The sequence below is a fragment of the Cygnus olor genome, chromosome 12 (genome assembly GCF_009769625.2).
Source record: "Cygnus olor isolate bCygOlo1 chromosome 12, bCygOlo1.pri.v2, whole genome shotgun sequence".
In the NCBI taxonomy this organism is placed as follows: Eukaryota; Metazoa; Chordata; class Aves; order Anseriformes; family Anatidae; genus Cygnus; species Cygnus olor.
Window position 1 is genome coordinate 9,475,313 of NC_049180.1, and position 19,925 is coordinate 9,495,237.

The 19,925-nt window shown below is 38.9% G+C and overlaps 1 protein-coding gene across 2 annotated transcripts in view; it reads left to right on the forward strand.

The window, feature by feature from the left end:
- CDH5 (cadherin 5) overlaps positions 1–19,655 on the forward strand; it is a 31,496-nt gene extending 11,841 nt beyond the window's left edge. Inside the window, exons 2-12 of one of the 2 annotated variants that reach the window (XM_040570710.1) lie at positions 6,064–6,264; positions 8,600–8,888; positions 8,978–9,094; positions 10,070–10,234; positions 10,640–10,827; positions 12,577–12,830; positions 13,399–13,541; positions 14,338–14,462; positions 15,552–15,660; positions 15,945–16,190; positions 16,980–19,655. In XM_040570710.1, coding sequence (XP_040426644.1) covers positions 6,076–6,264; positions 8,600–8,888; positions 8,978–9,094; positions 10,070–10,234; positions 10,640–10,827; positions 12,577–12,830; positions 13,399–13,541; positions 14,338–14,462; positions 15,552–15,660; positions 15,945–16,190; positions 16,980–17,485 — 2,331 coding nt within the window. In that variant the 5' untranslated portion in view covers positions 6,064–6,075 and the 3' untranslated portion in view covers positions 17,486–19,655. The remainder of the gene's footprint in view (positions 1–6,063; positions 6,265–8,599; positions 8,889–8,977; positions 9,095–10,069; positions 10,235–10,639; positions 10,828–12,576; positions 12,831–13,398; positions 13,542–14,337; positions 14,463–15,551; positions 15,661–15,944; positions 16,191–16,979) is intronic. The other variant, XM_040570711.1, reaches the window with a different exon arrangement.
- The last annotated feature ends 270 nt before the right edge of the window (positions 19,656–19,925 follow it).

Genomic DNA, 19,925 nt, shown 5'->3' on the forward strand with positions numbered 1-19,925 from the left:
TCACATTGTAAGCTCAAGGGAGCAAAGGAAGACTGCATTTTTGCAAGTTAGATGCCAATCAGAAACTGCGGCGCAGGTAACAATTATATCTATGTGATTACTTTGCTGCCTTGTCTCTCTGGGTTTGTTAGAAGCTGGTTAGAGCAATGTTGTGTAATTATGAGATGAAAAAACTGGGAGAAAAAAATCCGAGACTGTTGTTACTCCTGACCCCTGTCCACCATCAGGAGATAGCAAAAACATTTAAGTCCTCTGTGCTTCAAATGTACCTTTTGAAAGGGATATAGCTTTTCATCTAGCTGCAGTACTTTTCACAGAGAACTGAGGAGACTTTATCGATTCATGTTTGCACAGCCAGTTAAGGTATCTGAAATGTAGCGTTAGGTACTGCTAGAGCTACTTTCTTTTAATAATGTTTTGTCTGCTTACCAAAAATGCTCCTTCTGCAAAGCAAGCTAAGTATGCATTAAGCTATAGGCATTGCAAAAAATACATAATTTATCCCTCTAAGGTTTAATAGATTACCTTTCTGTTTCTCTTTGCTTAATGTATTCACACATTTACCTTTGGTCTTAAACATTAGACAGAAATTAATGGTAAAAGTGGATCCTGTAAGGCAGTGTTGTTTTGTTAGTTGACACTGGGTCAGATTCTGCTCTCATTAACTCCAGCGTGGCTTCATTAAGCATAGGAATTTTAGAAGTGTTTAGATGATGTAACAAAGTAAAATTTTTGCATCTGAAAAAAATCTAAGTTTGAAGTGTTGCATACTCTGTGTTGCTGGGTTTAATCCAGTGCAAATTTAACAGATTTTTTTCACACAGAGCTACTTAGGAACATGAATGGGGAGCGGCACAGAGGAAGGGGAAAGACAAATGAAAATACTTACGAGAATACTAAAACTAAAGCTATCCAAAGTCAACTTCTCTAGAAAAACTTCTGTCAAGAAAATTTTCTTAGGCCTACAAGTATCAAGTTACCAGAAGATATTCGGCACAGATCCCTTGGGTGGCAAGCCTGCCATGTAGTGAGGAAAACTTGAAGTATTTCAGATCCAATAAGCAATCATTTTCCAGTGAGACTTTTACACTTTTTAACTTTTTACATCAATGTCGCTCACACGGGGTGCTCTGCTGTGGACCTTAAGGTGCTTGCAGTTCTTGCAAGCTAGTTCTTCCTCGCCAGCCACCCTGTTCAGCACCCAGAGCCCGCACCCGCATGGAGCCCCTGAGGGCAGTGCAGGCCCTTGCTGCACACCGGCCCCCACGGCCACAGCCTCCTGAGAAAGGGCAGCCGACGCACGATGAGAGGGCAGAGCCCACTGACACAGCTGTCGGGCCACACGTGGGGACATTGACAGCCAAAAAGCCCCAGAACATTCAGCCAGGCCAGGAGGGCCCTGCCCCACCATCCCACAGGCCTGGCAGCCCCAGCAAGGGCAGCCCAAGATGGGCCAAACGCCTTCCTTCGGGCTCTCCATTTCTCACACCTGACTGAACACAGTATTTCAGATATTTAGTATTCCCTGCATTTACATTGCTGCAGGCATGACAGCTGAGGTTTGACTAACAACCAGAAATGGCAAAATTTCCAGTACTACAGAACGGAATATATTCTATCCTGTATTGTTCATTTATCAGTAATTTTGTTAATTTTTTCCGCCTTGATGAAACTCTCATTTTTGCAAGTGAGTTTTCATTTGCATTGTTCGGATTCCAACCAAGATACTGTTAGCAAAAGCAATCATTAAGTTTCCAGCTCAATAATCAATAATCCTTTAGTTTCCAGCTTTTCTGACAATCAGGTATGCAAATTACTTGAACAATATTGACAAAATCCTTTTAAGATGTATTACAGGAAATCAGGATGTACTTGTTTCTTTTCTGATATGTAATAGTCACTTCTAAACAAATTTCTCCTTCAGGAAGTTCCTTATCACTATTTCTATCTTGCCTGGAATCAGCTTCAAATGCTATAAACAGAAATTCTCTAAGATTAGTACAAGATTTTAATCTGATCAACACACCATTTCTGCTTATTCTATTCTACAACTTTATAACAAATAAAATTATTCTACAACTGTCTGCTTATTTATCAAAGTCTCCATACAGAGACCTGGCGTAACTCCTACTTAACATGCAAGCATAGAACAAGTTTCTTTACTAACCAAACTAACCTCACATAAGCAGCCACATATATTTTAAAGAGAAAATTAAACCAACTAAGAGGCAAATACCACAAAGAAAAACAAATGTTCATACAAATATTTCATCAAATGTGTTTTCATTACATGGACACTTTATTTGTATTTGCTGCTCATCAAACTTACACTTGATTACTTATGAAAACAACTCATAAAATGCAAACTTTTAATTGGTATAGTATTGTCTGCATCTCCACCTGATATCTTTTTTAATAATTACTCCCAATCTGCGAATAAAAACTATACCATATGAGCCATGTGTCCCACAAATCAGTTTGAATACCAAAATTTCTCAGTTAACTGTCTATAGTACCCTGCAGACCAAGAGTTATTTGCTGAAATAATTCAACACATAAAATGAATAATGTTGGTGGAAAAAAACATCATTTGCTGAAAGAAAATTTAAGAGCATACCAAGAAGCTTAGCTATTTGAATAATCCATTCCCCTCCTAACTTTAAGGAACATTTATGGCCCCTGCTTAAAGTGAAAAAAAAAAAAAAAAAGTAGTTTGAATTATTGGTCTAATCAGTTAGAGACAGAAGGGTAACTGGAGACTGTGTGTTAAGGCAGACCTGCAATGGGACCTCATGTCAGCAAGGCAGGGAAAGGCACACATGGGAGAGGTCAGTCACAGCGTAAACTGTGCTGTCCTCTTCTCCAGAAGTGTGGCCACGAGGGTCATCACTTCCAAGGGTGCTGCTTATTTGCTTTTCTCAGTCCTGGCAGCCACAGTGAATGTGAAATGAAATGAAAATCTGATCCTTGCATGTCATCCACCTGTCATCCATCCTAAACTTTCTTGCCTCTGACTCTATGGGACTGCGTTCCCCTGCTCAGGCATGGGAATCTCTCTCTTCTGCTGCTACCTCTGCCATTTCAAATGAGATCTGCTGCTGGAAAAGAAAACTATCATGGTCAGAAAAAGACAGAGCATTTAGTAAAGCCTGTCAAGAGCTAACAGCCATGGAATGTGGCCTTCACACCAGGACGGTGCCCTTATCCAGTTACTGCTCGGCAGGGTCCTGCTTCTGAAGTGTTTGTACACGCTGCCAAAGAAGGGTATTCTTAAATACTGTGATGAATTCAATTACGGATTCGACAGCAACAGAGGCTTCCAGCTGCAGAACGGAAAACTGGCACAGTATCACAGAGGAATTCCTCTCGGAGTCAGACTGTCCTATGGAGTCATACACATCAAACGCCCCTAGGAAGGACAGCATGCACAGTGCTCAGAGCACTCAGAGTGCTCAGAGCTCAGTGCAGTGTTGCTTCTACCAAAATACGACATGCTGAAAGATGCCAAAGATGAAGCAGGAGTCACTTTCTGCAAGAGGCTCTTCCATCTCAGTCTGTGTGACATGCAGTGCATACAAGAGGGCAGACCCGAACTCCATCAAGTTGCTTACAAAGGGACCTTTGCCTTACAAACGATGCTGGACAAGTATTAACAGGCAGCCCATTAAGGGGAAGTGAAACCACCTTAAAGTGTGAGAACATGAAGACAGGTCAGCCGAGTGGAAGGGTTAGCTTAAGTTTCGGCTGAAATGTACATCTATTTAAAAGATCCAGCCTAATGCAGAGAGGTTATAAAAGGCCTCCAATTAAAACAGCGGGTTGCGGATATTATTACCACAATAGTATCACAGTACTACCACAGTAGTATCAAACACAAGCCCAAGGGACATCTTAGCCCTCTCACTCGTGCTTTCTGTATCAATAGCCAAGCTTTCAAACAAGGCTTGAACTGTGAAACACATACAGACTATCTACTTCAAAGGAGAGTTGGATCCTCAGGCGTAGTCAGGATATTACCACAGTCCCAGAGCTCCTAGACAGGTAACTGCACGCTCATTATGAATTTGAGCCTTCAATTTCTGATAAGCAGTGCCCCTACATGAGGGTAGAAGGGGGCCTCGAGTTGCTGTTGCTGGTAATCCTTCTCAGCACCAGCTGAAGAAGTCCGACCTGAGGGCATGGCAGGCTCTGAACCAATGAAAAGAGAGGCATCACTAGGAAAAGATTATAGGGAAGACACAAAACTTCTCCTTACAAAGCAGATCCATACAGAGACCAGTATGCTTTAATGGAGATCTGACTATTTAAGCTAAAAATGCTTTCTGCGAGGATATTTGTAGATGCATCAATCACAGTGAAATTCATTGCAGCTTAAGTAGGCAGTGCTGTCCTCAGTTTCCCCAGCCAGCCTCTTCCCTACAGCAATTCAGGGGATCCCCACTGGACCATAGCAACAAGAGGAAATGACAGTTCAAACACTGCAGCCTGTTTTTCCAAAACGATGGTCTGTAGTAGTTGACATTAACCAACTGGTTTTCCTTTGGTTACCGTGTTTTATAATTTTATGAATGAAGACAGATCACAGCAGAATCATACTCAATGCCTTACAGCTCTAGTTGTAGAATATTTGTGTGAACAAATCAAACAAAGCAAAACAACTCAATCTTACTCATTTTCCTTAAAAAAGAAAAAAAATCAAAGCTAGAGTAAGTGCATAGAATGCAAAGAGCCAGCTGAATCAAAAAAGTGTTATGTAACTCCCCCCCAAAAAGTACAAAGCACAGCTTGGCTATTAAAAAGCAGCTTCAAAGCCAGCCCATTTAGTCATTTCCTACACATTCACAAAAGAAGGAATGATCTGCAGGTCATGTACAACAGTGTAGAAGAGAGCAAAGCAAAATTTCATGGTAAATAAAATCTTTTTACTGACAATGATGCTACACTGCAAGATAGCATTGATTACCTAGTTACCAGAGTAATTAGGAAAATGTCTCAGCAAATCCTGCCCAAAATATTAACCTTGCATCTATGAACCTGTGCGATGTCAACTTCTCTATCACAATTAACTGTTTTATTTTTGATGTACACACTGACAGCTCCTAAAAGCTAATAGAAAGTCATTTATGCGTAATTTAAAGTCTGATTATTTGAGTGTTAAATTTCCCTGACAGTGCTTTATACTGCAAAGGGAAAATTTAGTGGAAAAATGAATCAACTCTTCCACATCAAATGAACTTCTCAATCTGGCATGAAAGTCAAGCCTAAGTTTGCTAATATTAACATACGAGGTTAAAAAAAAAAAAAAAGGTTTTACCTGAAGATAAGTTAATGAATTATCCTTCTGTATATGTTAACATCTGAGAATAAGGGATAAAGGAACTTCATATATGCCTTCACACGTTTCAAAAGACAAGGAACTGAATCAATAAACAAGCTCTCTGAGCAAGATAATTTGCTACACTGTACTTGGAATTGATTGAAAATTCCATATGAATCATTTTTTCCTTAAAAAAAAAAAAAGTTTTATTTTAAATCAATATTTTCCATATGAAGATATTGACTACAGTATATTCTGTGTCAGGCCAAGTCAAAACATTGCATTTTAGTTCGTCAAGCTCTACCATTTCATTTCAAGTTGAGTTAACATAAACTTTGATCTGATTCAGCCTTGGTGTTGCTTCCCATGGCTGCTCTCTCCCATGAGCTATGATCTGCAGCTGAACTACACCTTCCGTGATGCACAAAGGGTGATCTTTGCTGCTGATCCTTCTCTTCAGATTAGCTCAAGTGGATGCTGAGCTTTATGCTAGCTTTAAAATCTTGAACATTTTTTACTTAATTCAAATACTTTAAGTGGTTTCTACAGTTGCCATCTCATCTGGTTGAAACTGTTTTGTGCCTGATATTTCAATTTTTGATTCTAAGGCAGACGTAAAGAAATATAGAGAGTAATCAAACTTTCCTCTAGGAGAAAATCACATTTGCACTTCTTTGTGTGCTCTCTCTGATTAATCTGATTCTGTTGTTATTTACATAGTTTTCATACTTTATATTACTTTGTAGGCTCAGAAGAAGATGAAGAAGCTTATTCTGCTTTTGTCATTGTTCTTGGCTCCAGCATTTGCCTACAAAGAAAGTCAGAAAACAAAACAGAACTTTTCTTCAAACAATACCAGTCATAAACGACTTAAGAGAGACTGGATATGGAACCAAATGCATATCAAAGAAGAGATTGATACGCCATTACCACACCATGTTGGCAAGGTAAATAGGGCTGTTAGCAATGAATAATTAGAAATGGAGGCAGCAGATGAGTATCTTGAGAAGAATTACTTGTTTGCAGTTTAGGCAGAATTCACGGGGAAAAAAGGGAAATAGAAGTCAAACTTAATGCTAATGTAATAACCTGTTACAATCTTAAAATGGGCACAGAGTAAATCAAGAATAATGTCAAAGGGATTCCAATTCTTTTAGTATTCACAAACAAATTTTAGAGAATGACAAGTATGGAGCACCCAGAGTGAAGAAAGAACTGCATCGCATGCAGGCGCACAGTTAGGAAGGAAGTCTGGCAGCTGATATACGTCGATATTTTAATGGTAGCTTAAGATTCTCTCTTTCAAAAACCTGGGAGATCAGCTAATAAAAACGTACGTGTTAAAAAACATATAGTTAACGTCCCCTAGCTTGGAAAAAAAAAAAACTGAAGTGCTGTTTAGGACTATTGTTACACAATCAAAAAATTTGTTTCACAAAGTGAAGGAAAATAATTTTTAAAAATAATAACAAGCATTGACCTGCCTGAAAATTCGTTTTCTTCAGGGCAGTGCTCATAAAATCCTATGATTAACTGCGTATCACCCAGACAAAGTTCTCCCAATCTAGTCTTCCAAATTGAACTACTTTGACACTTTTCAGAAAAATGCAGTTCTACATTTTCCTCCCATGTACAACAATCAGCATCTGTCAAGGCTGTTTCAGTAAAGTGAAACAGACCTTTCTGGATCAGTGCTGCTCACTGGCAGAACGCACAAGAGAGAGAGAAAAGAGGCCATAGGGTACTCTCAGTGAACACTGGGTATCTCTGTTTCATTTCAGACCAATTCAGTAGCAGATTGAGGAGAACGCTTTTATTCCTGGAGCTGTCCTAAATAAGAGTAATTCACTTTGTACTGTGCTCTGTGGTCTTTCAACAGTGGAATGCTTCTGATTACTTTTGCAATATCTGTGTTCAGTGCATTGCATTTGCAGGATTGAACACTTGATAAACCCCTTCTAAAAGGCCACAGCAGCAGCACAGCAGAAGTGAATGACAGCTGCAGGAATATGCTGCTATGTTTGGATTTTATCTTTCTTGACCTTGGAGCCTTCCCTTTGTACGTTCACTCTCAGTTTTAGCAAAGGCAATCTTGAAATTCTATACCTTTTACACCAAATAAGTAAACAAAATCTGAGAAAGAAGGTGCAGACTATACTATCTTTGAGACAAGGGTGGGGTTATTTCTCCTCTTACATCTCCAGAGTTGCACGCTGTTCTACAGCAGCACCAGCAGTCACAAGCATGATTAAGTATGTGGAACGAGGAAAGAAAATTTTAATAACACATTTCAAAATAGAAAACATAAATAAAAGAATGTTCAACAGTAAATGACAACTATAGGATAAATAAAATCCTGAATACCAAACAGCTGCAATTTATGATAACATCAGTAACAAAAGACTAGAAATTCTTGGTCAAACCCAGCAATTACTGATAAATAGCTTGCTGAAATAATAATGCTGATATAGTGCACAGAAAACTGTGGTTTAAACCTGCCAGCAGTATACTTAGAGGGGTAAAGGTATGGAAAGGGAAGAATCGTCAGATCATCTCCCAATTAAATAAAATAATGTGCAAAAACACTTAGAATTGGATTAAATTACATATAAAAACTGATTAATGTTTATTCCTTTTATCCCATCCTTTTTTTCATAGCATATGATCTTAGATTTTAAACTCTGTGGAGTGAAAATTTAATCTTGCTGTCATAGCCTTGACTCTAAAGACTATGAAGTAACTGCATGTGACTACACCCAAGAAAACTGTCAGCTATGGCAGGAATTCTGCTAAATGACAAATAATAGAGAATAATGCTAAATAATGTCAATAGCTGTGAACACAGATTTGATTCCGTAATTCTGTGAAATCTAAGCAAAATCTCCACTAAATTCTGAAAGGTATTTGCTAAAAGGAGAAGCTCAAACTGATTGTGGTGGTGCATGTATTTCAGACACAATGAGGTTAATGATTTTTATATGTAACTGCATGAACAATTTATATCTTTAGGAAATGTGAAATACAATCTTAAACAAAATGCTTCTTAACATATAAGCAAGCACGTTTCAGTCTGGATGCATTTTTCATCCTATAACCCGGATGTCTGTAGCTACTGCTTAGTTCAGTAATATCCCATCTGGCCACACAATTCCTGAGGGCTGTTCTGGTTTCAAACTGAGTCAGAGAGAGAGGTCAGTCACATTTGTGTGCACCATCTGGTAGAAACTGTTTTGAATCCAGACTCCAAAGCCCGCCTTTATCTCTTTGAATTATACCTTCTAGATCACATCGAGTGTAAGGAACAACAACGCTAAGTACATTATTGAAGGTGAATATGCCAATACCATCTTTAAAGTGGAAGAGACCAGTGGTGATGTATATGCCTTTGAGAGGTTGGACAGAGAAAAGAAAGCAGAATATGAGCTGACAGCTCTCATTATTGACAGAAGAAACAACCGGTCACTGGAACCACCATCTAAATTTATTATCAAGGTTTATGATATTAATGACAATGCCCCTGTGTTCGTACAAAAGGTATTCAATGGATCTGTCCCAGAAATGTCACCAGTAGGTACGTTCTTCCATCACTCGTTTTCCTTCATGTCCTTGGCTAAAAAGCAAAATTTATACTAAATACGCTGTTTGATAATCCTTTTCTAGGAACCTCTGTTACCAAAGTGACAGCTGTAGACGCTGATGACCCAACAGTTACAGGTCATGCCACAGTTACCTACCAAGTCATTAAAGGAGATGAATATTTCACAGTTGATGACTCCGGTAGGTCAGATATGCAAGTGTCAAACTTCTACCTTAAGCTTTTATAAAAACACAATTTTAAGCTGCGTTCTTTCTGGACAAGGGAGATAGTAAGTCAAAAATTTAATTTCAACTATAATTTGGAAAGATTTTTCATTCACAATGACACAATGCCACTGTCTGCATCTGAAAATGAACTAATAAAGCCAGGATATTAGGTACCATGAACTAACTGAGAAGATGAAAGGTCATTTTCTTCCCACTGATGAAGAGACTGACTAGGACATAATACACGTTTATGTTTCCAGTTTAGCATGGATACCATTTCTTTGACCAACCAGAAAAAGAGGAATATATAAAGAAGCAGCATTCCTAAAGATTAACTGAGAAAAAATCTTTAAAAAGATAGTCAAAGGATAAATAGTGATTACAACCCAAGAGTATTCCCCACAGCTTTGCAAATTTGGCACATGAATGATAGGTTATGCACTTCCCAAGTTAGCAGAGACCTGGAGTAGGTCATTACATACAAAATGAACTGCATTTTATTGGGATGATTTTGACTTTCAAGTTTGGGTTCCTGTTTCTAATCAGTAACTCATCCCATTGCTTTCCTAAACTTCTTTTGTTTCAAGTTTGTCTTGTTTTACAAATAATCTCAACATCTCTTGTAAGCACAAAGCATACTGGTTCTCTGGAGCAACTAAATCAGATAATGAGGTGGCCGAAAAAACTCTCTAGATGCTGGAGTGCCTGAGTTTAGACAGTTTTTGACTGTTTCTAAGCAGCAAAGATCAATTTAAAGGAATGTACCGAAAATCTCCCAAATATTCCATCGTATAGAAAGATTTCTAACATTTTTAGTCTTAGAAAAATATCACTGTAAAAACACTAGTTACAGTTGAATGTATGGCATAAGACAAAAACTTGCTCTCAAAATTAAAGGATATTGGACATGCTACAAAATCTAATCATATTCAACATTATATTTTTAAGGTGTGATTTTTACAACCAGAGCTGATTTAGACAGAGAGAATCAATCAACGTATGAAATTATTGTTAAAGCAAAAGACGCTCCAGGGTTTTCTGGGGATTCAAGCACAGCTACAGTCATTATCACTTTAACAGACATCAATGACAACTTCCCTGTATTCAAACACCGTAAGTATAATGCAAGTGATGTATTATTTGGAAACCAAAGGCTGATATGTATTAAACAAATTTACATGAGAATTCATTGCAATTCAACTTTCTTAAAAGTGAACGAAATAATCTTACATATTCAGAAGGCTTCTGTATTTCAGCACTATCTGCATTTCCTCGGTGAAGCACACCTAAAATAGAAAATAAAAATCAGTATTAGTTTTTGGTAACTTTATAAAAAACTTGAATATTTTGAGAAGTAATTAAACTTCAAAAAAACATTTCAGTGTTGTCTGTAAGGATCAATAATGCTAAATTCTCAATGATTCTCTGTATGTCTATAAACCAAGAACAGTCTTTAACTAAGCTCTAACTTCCATGTGCACAATCTTTATGACTCATTTGTTGATTTTTTTTTAACAGCATCATTTCACTTTAAAGTTCCTGAAAACGTTTCAGTAGGAGGAGAGGTTGGCAGAGTCAAAGTGGAAGACATTGATGAACCACAACACAGAAATACAAAATACAGTTTTGTCAGAGGAGATTACAGGGACACCTTTGAAATTGTTGCAAATCCATACACGAATGAAGGAATTATTAGACCAAAGAAGGTACTTTTCCCAATAACAAAGAAAGATGATGATTTTGTTTTTCCATGTGTAACAAGTGTTTGATTCGGTTTGGGACTAGCAGCAGGGAAAAACAGGAATGCATGGAAGTCACAGTACAGAAGGTATTCATCCTGAAAACCCCATTCTGTAAGCTCTGCAAGAAGAGCTGGTGATTTACCAGCCCGTTTCAATTGCCAGTACTGGGAAAATCTGGGATTACTGCAGAGTGCAATGGGGACTATGTCAGATTTACAGGTTACGCGCTTCGGGCTCCTCTCAAACTTCAGACATTTGGATGCTTCAAAGAGCGAGTGAATTTAAGAGATGAACCAACTAACCAAGTCAAATAATCTTTCTCTTCTGCAGCCAAAGAGAAACCAAAGTAGAAAATGTGAACACGTACACCTGACCACTCTTCTAAAAGTGCTCTTTACAAGCGTGGCACTTGCTCCCATCTTAGCCACGGCTCCCTTACTTTCCTCAATGTTTTCAAAGCTTCCCCATTACTTCCTGCTAACTCTTTAAGAGGGCCCAGACTCTCCAAAGCCTTTATTACGGTTTGTTCTTTGTTTCTTAATTCTCAAACCTACTCAATTTGTACCAAGGGACATTCTTGCATTATGCAGAGCACTGCCAAGCCAAGCGTTCATTGATTTTATTGATTTACAGTGAAAAAGGGGGAGGGAGGACTATAAATTACCTCCTGTAATCCTCAGATTGACATGAATGTGTTTTCTACTTCCAAGCATCTCTAACTATTAATACCAGGAATGTCATTAAGAAGAAAACTTTACTGAAAAAAGCAACCGATGTTCCAAGACTTGCAGTAAAGTCTTCAGCTGTGCTCACACTAGACATTAGCAGCTGTCCTTCACCAAACGCAGCCCTTCCCCTGATCTGCCCAGGGCCCGGAGGAATGCGTTGTTTGTCGACTTCAGCCCTGAGGAAGAGCCCCTCACACACACACGGGCTGATATGGAAGCAGCTCATCCTTGAACAGGCAGTGGGCAAAGTTCTCCCCAGTGTTTTGCAACCTGCTTTCAGCCTCAGGTGTACGTCATCATTTTAAGTATACAGGCAGGTGAGGTACAATTTCAACTGATAGATAAGCACTGCCATTTCCATTTGCAATGTCTACTTAAAAAAAAAAAAAAAAAAAGAGAGAGTCACCAGTATTAACCATGGCTTATTTCACAGTGTATGATCTCGGGGTACGGTGCATAGGGACCCAACCTGTGAGACAAGAGACAGCTGGGGCATTTCTCAGTGCCCTAGCTCCTGGCCTTCCTTCCATTGTGGGATTCTTTTCATAATCTCAGTTATAGGAAAAACAAGGAAGCGGATGTCATTTATCACTAAATTCCCCAGCTATCACTCAGTGCAGCTATGAAGTCTGCCTGGAAGGAAAAGAGAGAAGAGGAAACTCTGGCCCTCAACCCTGGAGGAAAAGGAGCTAAACAATTTTTGGTGGCTACAGAATTATAAAAAGAAAATGATTTAAACCAAGAAATAATTGCTGCACTTTGAATACTGAACGAATCTGTTCAAAACCAGAAGTTGCTCAAGCCACCCCATTAATGAAAGAGAAGTTCAGTTCGGATATGCTTCCCCCAGAGTCTAGTTGGAGTGCGGTTCGCCATTATTTCCCAATAAAATTAGAGCACAGAGCTTTAATTTGCATGGGTAGCTAATGCAAAGTTCACTTAGACATGACAAAAGAGAGACTATCTGTGTTTGTCTTTCTTCTAGCCCCTGGACTTCGAAAAAGTAGCAGAATACAGGTTTGACATTGAAGCAACAGATCCCACAGTTGATCTTCGCTATTTTAAATCCGGTGGCTCTAGGAGCATTTCAACAGTTACCATTGAAGTCACTGACGTGGATGAGCCCCCTGTCTTCACTAAGCTACCATATGAATTTAAAGTAAGGGAAAATGATCCAGAAAAAAAAACACTTGGTTCAGTTTGGGCATACGACCCTGACGCAGCTAAACGGAAAATCAGGTAACACAACACCAGCTTTAGTAATTCTATTTTAAAGTGGAGAATCTGTTAATCGGTCCAAGAATTTGGCAAACAAGTGAGACATTGGCTCTATTTTTCAGACATAAGCATGAAAAAATACAATCTGATTTTTTCAGTCACTGCAGCCATAGATATATATGGCAACCAACTAATATGAGCATAAGTTACTTGCACCTATTTAATTACTGCATAAAGTCACTGATAAACCACTTGAACATTTATGGGAAGATGCATAATCTTGGATAACTTTATGTGGTTGTGGTTGTAATTTACTGTTACAATTTTTATCATAACTTTCTCGAGCATGTGATTTGAAAGGAAAAGAAAACAGACTTCTTAAACAGCAAAAGAGAATAATCTGGGAACTTTTAGGATGGGTATGTTATGCTCTCACAGCTTGCCTAATTTTAGGGAAATCTTCAGAGACTGCCTAGTCCTGATATGAATGCAATTTGTTATACAGCCGTCTGGCCTTCTATGAAGAACTGAAGTGAAACACAATATTATAACCCTTGTACTAACATATCTCTTTTTAAACAAAAAACAGATTTGTTCGACGAAGAGCTAGTCCTAATGGAGACTACATTAGAGTATCTGACACTGGAATTATTCAACTTCCCAAGCCCCTGGATAGAGAATTCAGCTCCTCGTACAACATCACTGTAGCAGCCCAGGAAATCCTGGAAGATGGTATGTGCTATCCATTTCCTTACTTGAAAGAAAGCAGTGGGTGACTTTACAGCAGGACTGTACCTTATCAAGAAGGAAAGCCACAACCTGACAGCTTGTTTCCACTAAGCTACAAACGAAACGGATGCTCGCAGGGTTTGCACAGCAATCTTCCAAATCAAATGAGTGTCTACAAATAGGTCAAATAGAATTTTAAGATTTGGGCCCTAGATATTACAAAAATGCTTTCAGTTTGTTAAAAGGAATAAAAGGGGCATGAGGAGAGGAAGGAGCTTGGGAAACAGGCATAAGCCTGTGTTTGGAGCAAACATCCCAACCAGTGTCACCCCCCTACATGGAGGTACAAGACCTGCCTACCAAGCTTGCTGCCCAGCACAACTTCGCTCAGGCTGGGGAAGCAGAGCGGGCTGGGGCCCTCCCCAAAGTCAGTTTTGGGGAGGACGGGCTTTTCTGCAGAGCAAAAGGTACTTAATAGTATGGGCACACTGTACCAGCGGCCTTAGGGCTCGAGAATGATGTCGGACACCATAGCCACGCAGTCTGGGAATCAGGGAGCCACAAGCAATTGTCATTTTCTTCCTCGTGGATCCTTGATGAATTAGGCCAATACAAAAGTTTTCAGAAAATAAATCTGAATCTGTCAAAAGGAAAAGTTTAAATGAATGATGGATCTAGAAACTCCCCGTATTCGGCATGCAGGAGTCATAGATGTGGACATGAGCAGTGGAAAGGGGGAGCTTTACAGCCCCGCGATTCCAGCTGTCTCAGAGACCTGCATTGTTGTTGCTCGTTTCAGGCCGTCTTTCTGACAGAGAATCACACGCCCAAGTTCACGTAATAGTCACTGATGAAAACGACAACGCTCCAGAACTTGTTTATCCTGAGGAACCCAGAGTGTGTGAAAACGCTGCTCCAGGAAAGGTGAGACAGGAGGAGGGCTTCTCCCTTAAGCCTGGATTATCTACTTGCAAGCTTAAGCCAAAAATGTCTTTTAATAAAAGATAGTCTCAGTTTTCACATTCAAACACCTGATCATTTCAGTGATTTCCAAAATGTCAGTGGTTAGTAATCTTTCTTCAGGACTTCACACTGTTGGAATATTGACTTTCACCTCCTTGCACACATGGGCTGCGCAGTTCCTCTCCCTCCAGGCTTTTAAGTATGTACATGCTTTAGCAATTGAACCCTGAAGTAAGGCAACCCTTGCAAAGCAAAAATTAGCAGCTCAGTTTTTTTACCATGAGTGTTTACACTTGACAGTGAAAACAAAACTATTTCAAAAAACTGAGAGAAATACTGCTATGTATAACATTACTATAGCATTTATCAGAGTGCAAGCACCTGCATGCACGAAGAGTGATAGCGTTTGTGGATTTAGGCGTTTGACCTCGGACACAAGAACTTGTGTAGCCTACACATACTATGTTAGACTAGAAGAGACGCTGCCACAGACTGGATGCACAAGGTATTATTAGTGGAATCTGTTAGAACACATAAGGTATTATTTCACCTTTAAATTAATTTTTAAATTACCTTTGGGACATAATCATATACATTTTTTATATTTTATACAGCTAATGTATCCCAGGTTGAGGTTTTGAAAAAAAAGCACATCATTTAGGAGTAGAGTCCCAATGGCATTCAGTTAATGAGCCTCGTGCTTCTAAATAAGTTAAACACTTTAGATAATATCCATTGTGGACGTATAAATGAAAATTCAATCTATGTGTCTCTGAGCATAAGACTTTTTTATGCTTTATTGACACAAGATTTCATCTTTTGTTTCCCATCTGTGAACGAAGGAAGGACAGCTCTTTTTGAAGAGCTACAAGGAAATTACTTCCCTTGAAAGAACTGGAAGAGGAACATCATAAGATATCTCTGCCCTGCCATTTATTGAGGGGTTATACCGGATACAGAGCCCAGCAGTAACTTATATACTGTAAGCATTTTTATCATTGGAGGCAACGTATACTGAAATTTATGACCTCTTCCATCTTACCTTTATAGGTAATCATCACGATTTCAGCTACTGACAAGGATGAAATATCACCTAGAGGTTTCTTCAAATACTCCCTGGCCACAGAAGATAGCAACTTCTCGTTGGTTGAGAACCATGGTAATGTGTTCCTGCAATGCATTTTCTCATATAGCCAAAGTGAGACACTAGGGCACAGGGGAGAAAAGCTGCAGCGATGACCTATGATTGGTCCAGCTGAGCTAAGAAAATATTTTTAAAGGCTTAACCTACTGGAAAGAAAATGTCGTTTGTTGCCACCCAAGTTTCACTGGGTTCCCTAAAGGCTTGCTCTGTCAAAGGGGAAGATGTACCAAATGACTGATAATCTATAAGGAAAATCAGGTAGAGATTATCACTTAATTAGATGTCGTTACTTCCTCCAGATAACACAGCTAATATCACAGTCAAGTATGGACAGTTTAATCGTGAACTTGCCAAAATCCACTACCTGCCTGTCATCATCTCAGACAATGGTGATCCCGAGCTCAGCAGCACAAATACACTTGTTATCAGTGTCTGCAAATGTAATGAAAAAGGCGACTTCACTTTTTGTGAGGAAAGAGCTAAACAAGTCGGAGTTAGTATACAAGCACTGGTGGCTATTTTTGTCTGTATCTTCACAATCATCGGTAAGTTATTCGACTTTGGTAATGTTCTCTGACTTGTGGGGATTTCATTTTTGTTTTTTCTTAACTGAGGTCCAAGAAACCTTTGTGGCTATAAAATGGTCACAAAGGCAGAAAAACTGTAACTATTTGATTCATCTCACTTGCTTTTCTATTTGGCTTGTTAGTTTAGTTTCAACTACAAACTTGTTCATTCTATTGGAAAAGGTGAGTCACTGGAAAGGTCATTGCACGTATGCATACTATACTTGATTTAGTATTACCAGGCTCACATGCAGCTATAAAAAGGAAATTTGTGCTGGGGCAATAACAACAGGATTCCTGTTTTCAAAGGCTGGAAATACTTTCAGCAGTACAGTGAACTTATATACATAAGTAAATCCATAAATCAGCAGAACAGAACTTATTTGCTGTACTTCGAATCTGTCAAAGAATGGGCAGATTCTTTCTTGCTTGAGACGAGGCCTCCTTTGCAATTACCACACAAGAAGCATTTGATGCCTGGCATTAAAATATTTACCACTTCCAGGCAGTAGCTGTTAGAACCATTCATTGCACTTGTGACACTATACTTTTGCACCTGTGATTCTACTTCAAGAGTCAGATGTACGATTCCTGCTGAGACATAACTGCTTTGAGAACATACAAATCCTAAAATTTAGCAGTAACTGAAACTATTATTTTTTAAATATATATCTAAAAAAAATGGGAAAAAGTACACTTCAGACTATGTTAAATATCTGAAATGCAATTTGTTTTACTTTGTTACTTCTCTATTTACAATTGCTCAAGTTTTGTTTGCAGTAATCGCCTTGCTAATTCTTCTAAGAAAGAGACACAAGAAGGATTTGAGTGGTCTTGGGAGGAATGTGGCAGAGATTCACGAGCAGCTTGTAACTTACGATGAAGAAGGTGGTGGTGAAATGGATACCACCAGTTATGATGTGTCTGTACTCAACTCTGTGCGCAAGAATGGTATGAAGCCAGAAACAGTGCCCTCTCCATACGCACAGGTCCAAAAACCTCCTGGAAATCCAACTTCTGGTGCTGAAAAAATGGAAATTATGATTGAGGTTAAGAAGGATGAAGCTGACAATGACAGGGATTTGCTGCCATATGACACACTTCACATTTATGGCTACGAAGGTGCTGAGTCCATTGCAGAATCTCTCAGTTCTTTGGAATCAGGCTCCTCAGACTCAGATATTGATTATGACTTTCTAAATGACTGGGGACCCAGGTTTAAAATGTTAGCTGAGCTGTATGGATCAGAACCAAATGAAGATTTTGTGTATTAAGTTCAAACTAGTCATGAATTTTCTCCCTCCCAATACAGATAGATACAAGAGCCTGCCAATGGCCAAAGAAGATTTCACAGTTCTTCACCCAAGCAGTATAGGTTTTCAAACAGACCAGAAAAAAAAAATGACAGAGGTAGGGATAAAAAGAAATACAAATAATGTATATCCACTCCCCAGCACTGCTATTCTCGCTGACATTTTGTTCTGTCCCTAAAATTGCTGCTCGGGGACTTAGAGTCTTCCAGGACATGACTTTTCTCCCTATCCGGATAGATCCTTCTCCTTAAAAAGTGGCTTTGTCTCCAACGTCTCCTTCATTCCTCTCCTCCTGTACATCAACATGCATTTCATCCATCCGCTGAAACAGAGAGGTTTGGTGGCACTGAGAAGAAATGTTTTGTACAACCTCCTGTATCTCCAGCCTGCTGGTTTGCCTGGCCCTACTGTAACATCTTTATTGATATTCCCCGCTTATGCTTACCCAGCAGAGGAAAGGAGGAACATATGGTTTATCACTTAATATTAGAAATTATTCCATCACTTCCAAAAAGAGGCATGGTTTTTCCTTCTTTCCAATCTATTAATTATTCTTGCTTTATAGTCTTTGACTACATATATGAGTTACTACAGATAAAATGAGACAGAATTTTTAGATGCTCAATCTGGTTTCATCTGTCATTTTTAACAGCCTGATGATGATTTCAGGCACCTTTCTGGAGTGCTAGAATTTCTTCTAGCTAGCAGCAAAATTGTTTTTTCTCTCTGTAAATAGGACCTCAGTGTTACTCAACGGAACATATCCTGCAGGGCAGGAAATGTTGGAGATCAGGGGAATGTTAAGACTCCAATACTGTAAATCTCTCTAGATAGCAACATAGGGTCTCTCTGGATCCCTAAAAAGGGTGAATAGCTTTTTTATTCAACATTATTAAAGGAACTGTATTATTTCAGGGACAAACAAAGGAAGGGCCTCATTACTGTGAAACTGTTTTGATTTTTTTCTAAGCAGGTACTGTAAAACGGGTATTTTCCACCTAGGAAAATATTGTAGACTTCCAAACCATAATGCTTCACACCCACACATTTGTCTGCATAGAAGAACCACAAATGTAAGTAAGGTTTTGGAGCTGCAACTATTAAGTCCCTGGTAAGCATGTGTTCAGTTTCTCGCCTGATGAAGAGCCACACAATGAACGGAATGAAAACTCCCATGCCTGAAGTTACCCAGCCAAATACATTTTGTTAGAAGTGAGTCTCTTAGGACAATGGCCAGTCTCTGGCTTCTGGCCATGCAGATTCCTGTTGCCTTCAACAGGAACAGAGCCCTACTACACACATACTCAGTTTTGCAGAGTCTGTGCTGGAGCTGTATGTATTAGTTTAGTTGATTTGATTATTTAAATTTGGTAGCTAACCACGTAACACTAAATCTTTTTCTTTTTCTTTTTTTTTTTCATTTTTTTCCTAAACCAGTGTAGTGGAACCTCATGAACTTCCTTTTCAATCATTCATGTCCTCTCCCTTCCCCCAGATCATTTATCGGCAGGAAAGAGCAATGCACTGTAATACAACCCCAGATTAATCCACACTGTTATAGCAAGTTGTCTAATACAATACTTAGTAGACACTAATGCATCACTATCAATAGTAGACACTATCAAATATTTCAAATCGCTTAAATTTCCACATACAAACTAAGGGAAAACTAAGTAGAATCCTGCCTATCAATCAAATCACCTTTGGATCAGATCCTCTATAAAGCCAATTTTGGGATGACAGCCTTGGTTTATTTTTAATGTGATCATTCTCTTCTATTTTGCTTAATCCAGTCAACAGTCTATGCTATTGAGGTTCCATGTGTTAGTATATTATAAAGAATTCTAACTAATAATACTTACAGTTTAAGGTTTTCATCAGTAATTAAGGTATTGGCAATCAACAGGTAAAGCTAGTTATGAAATTATTTAGTGCGGTAAATAAAGTATTTTGGTAAGCATCATCCAGATAGTATTACCTGTAATCGCTGTTTTTAAGCCTGTTTTATAAAGCTATTTTAAGGAACACTGTATCGATTTCCATTGTATAGAGACGTTTGCACTGGATATTTTCTTTTTGTATTGCTGTACTGTATTTTATTTTTTGACTACATAAAAGCCAATCTCAAGTGTGGATTTTCTGTGCATTGAGTTTCACACAGAAGACAATAACATGCCATGAACTACAGTGACCTCAACCATAAAACCACTGGTATCTTCACCGTAAGCAAACTCAGATTAGACACAAACCCACAAAAAGACTTCCTGTAAGAGTTTTCTCCCACTCTTCAGAGAGCTGTCAATGAAGCTCCTGGGGAAGGAAGAGAAAAGCCCCAGAGGTACAATCTGCTTTCAGCAGCTGGGGAGGCTGAACCCGCTGACGTTGGAAGACCCGTGCCTGC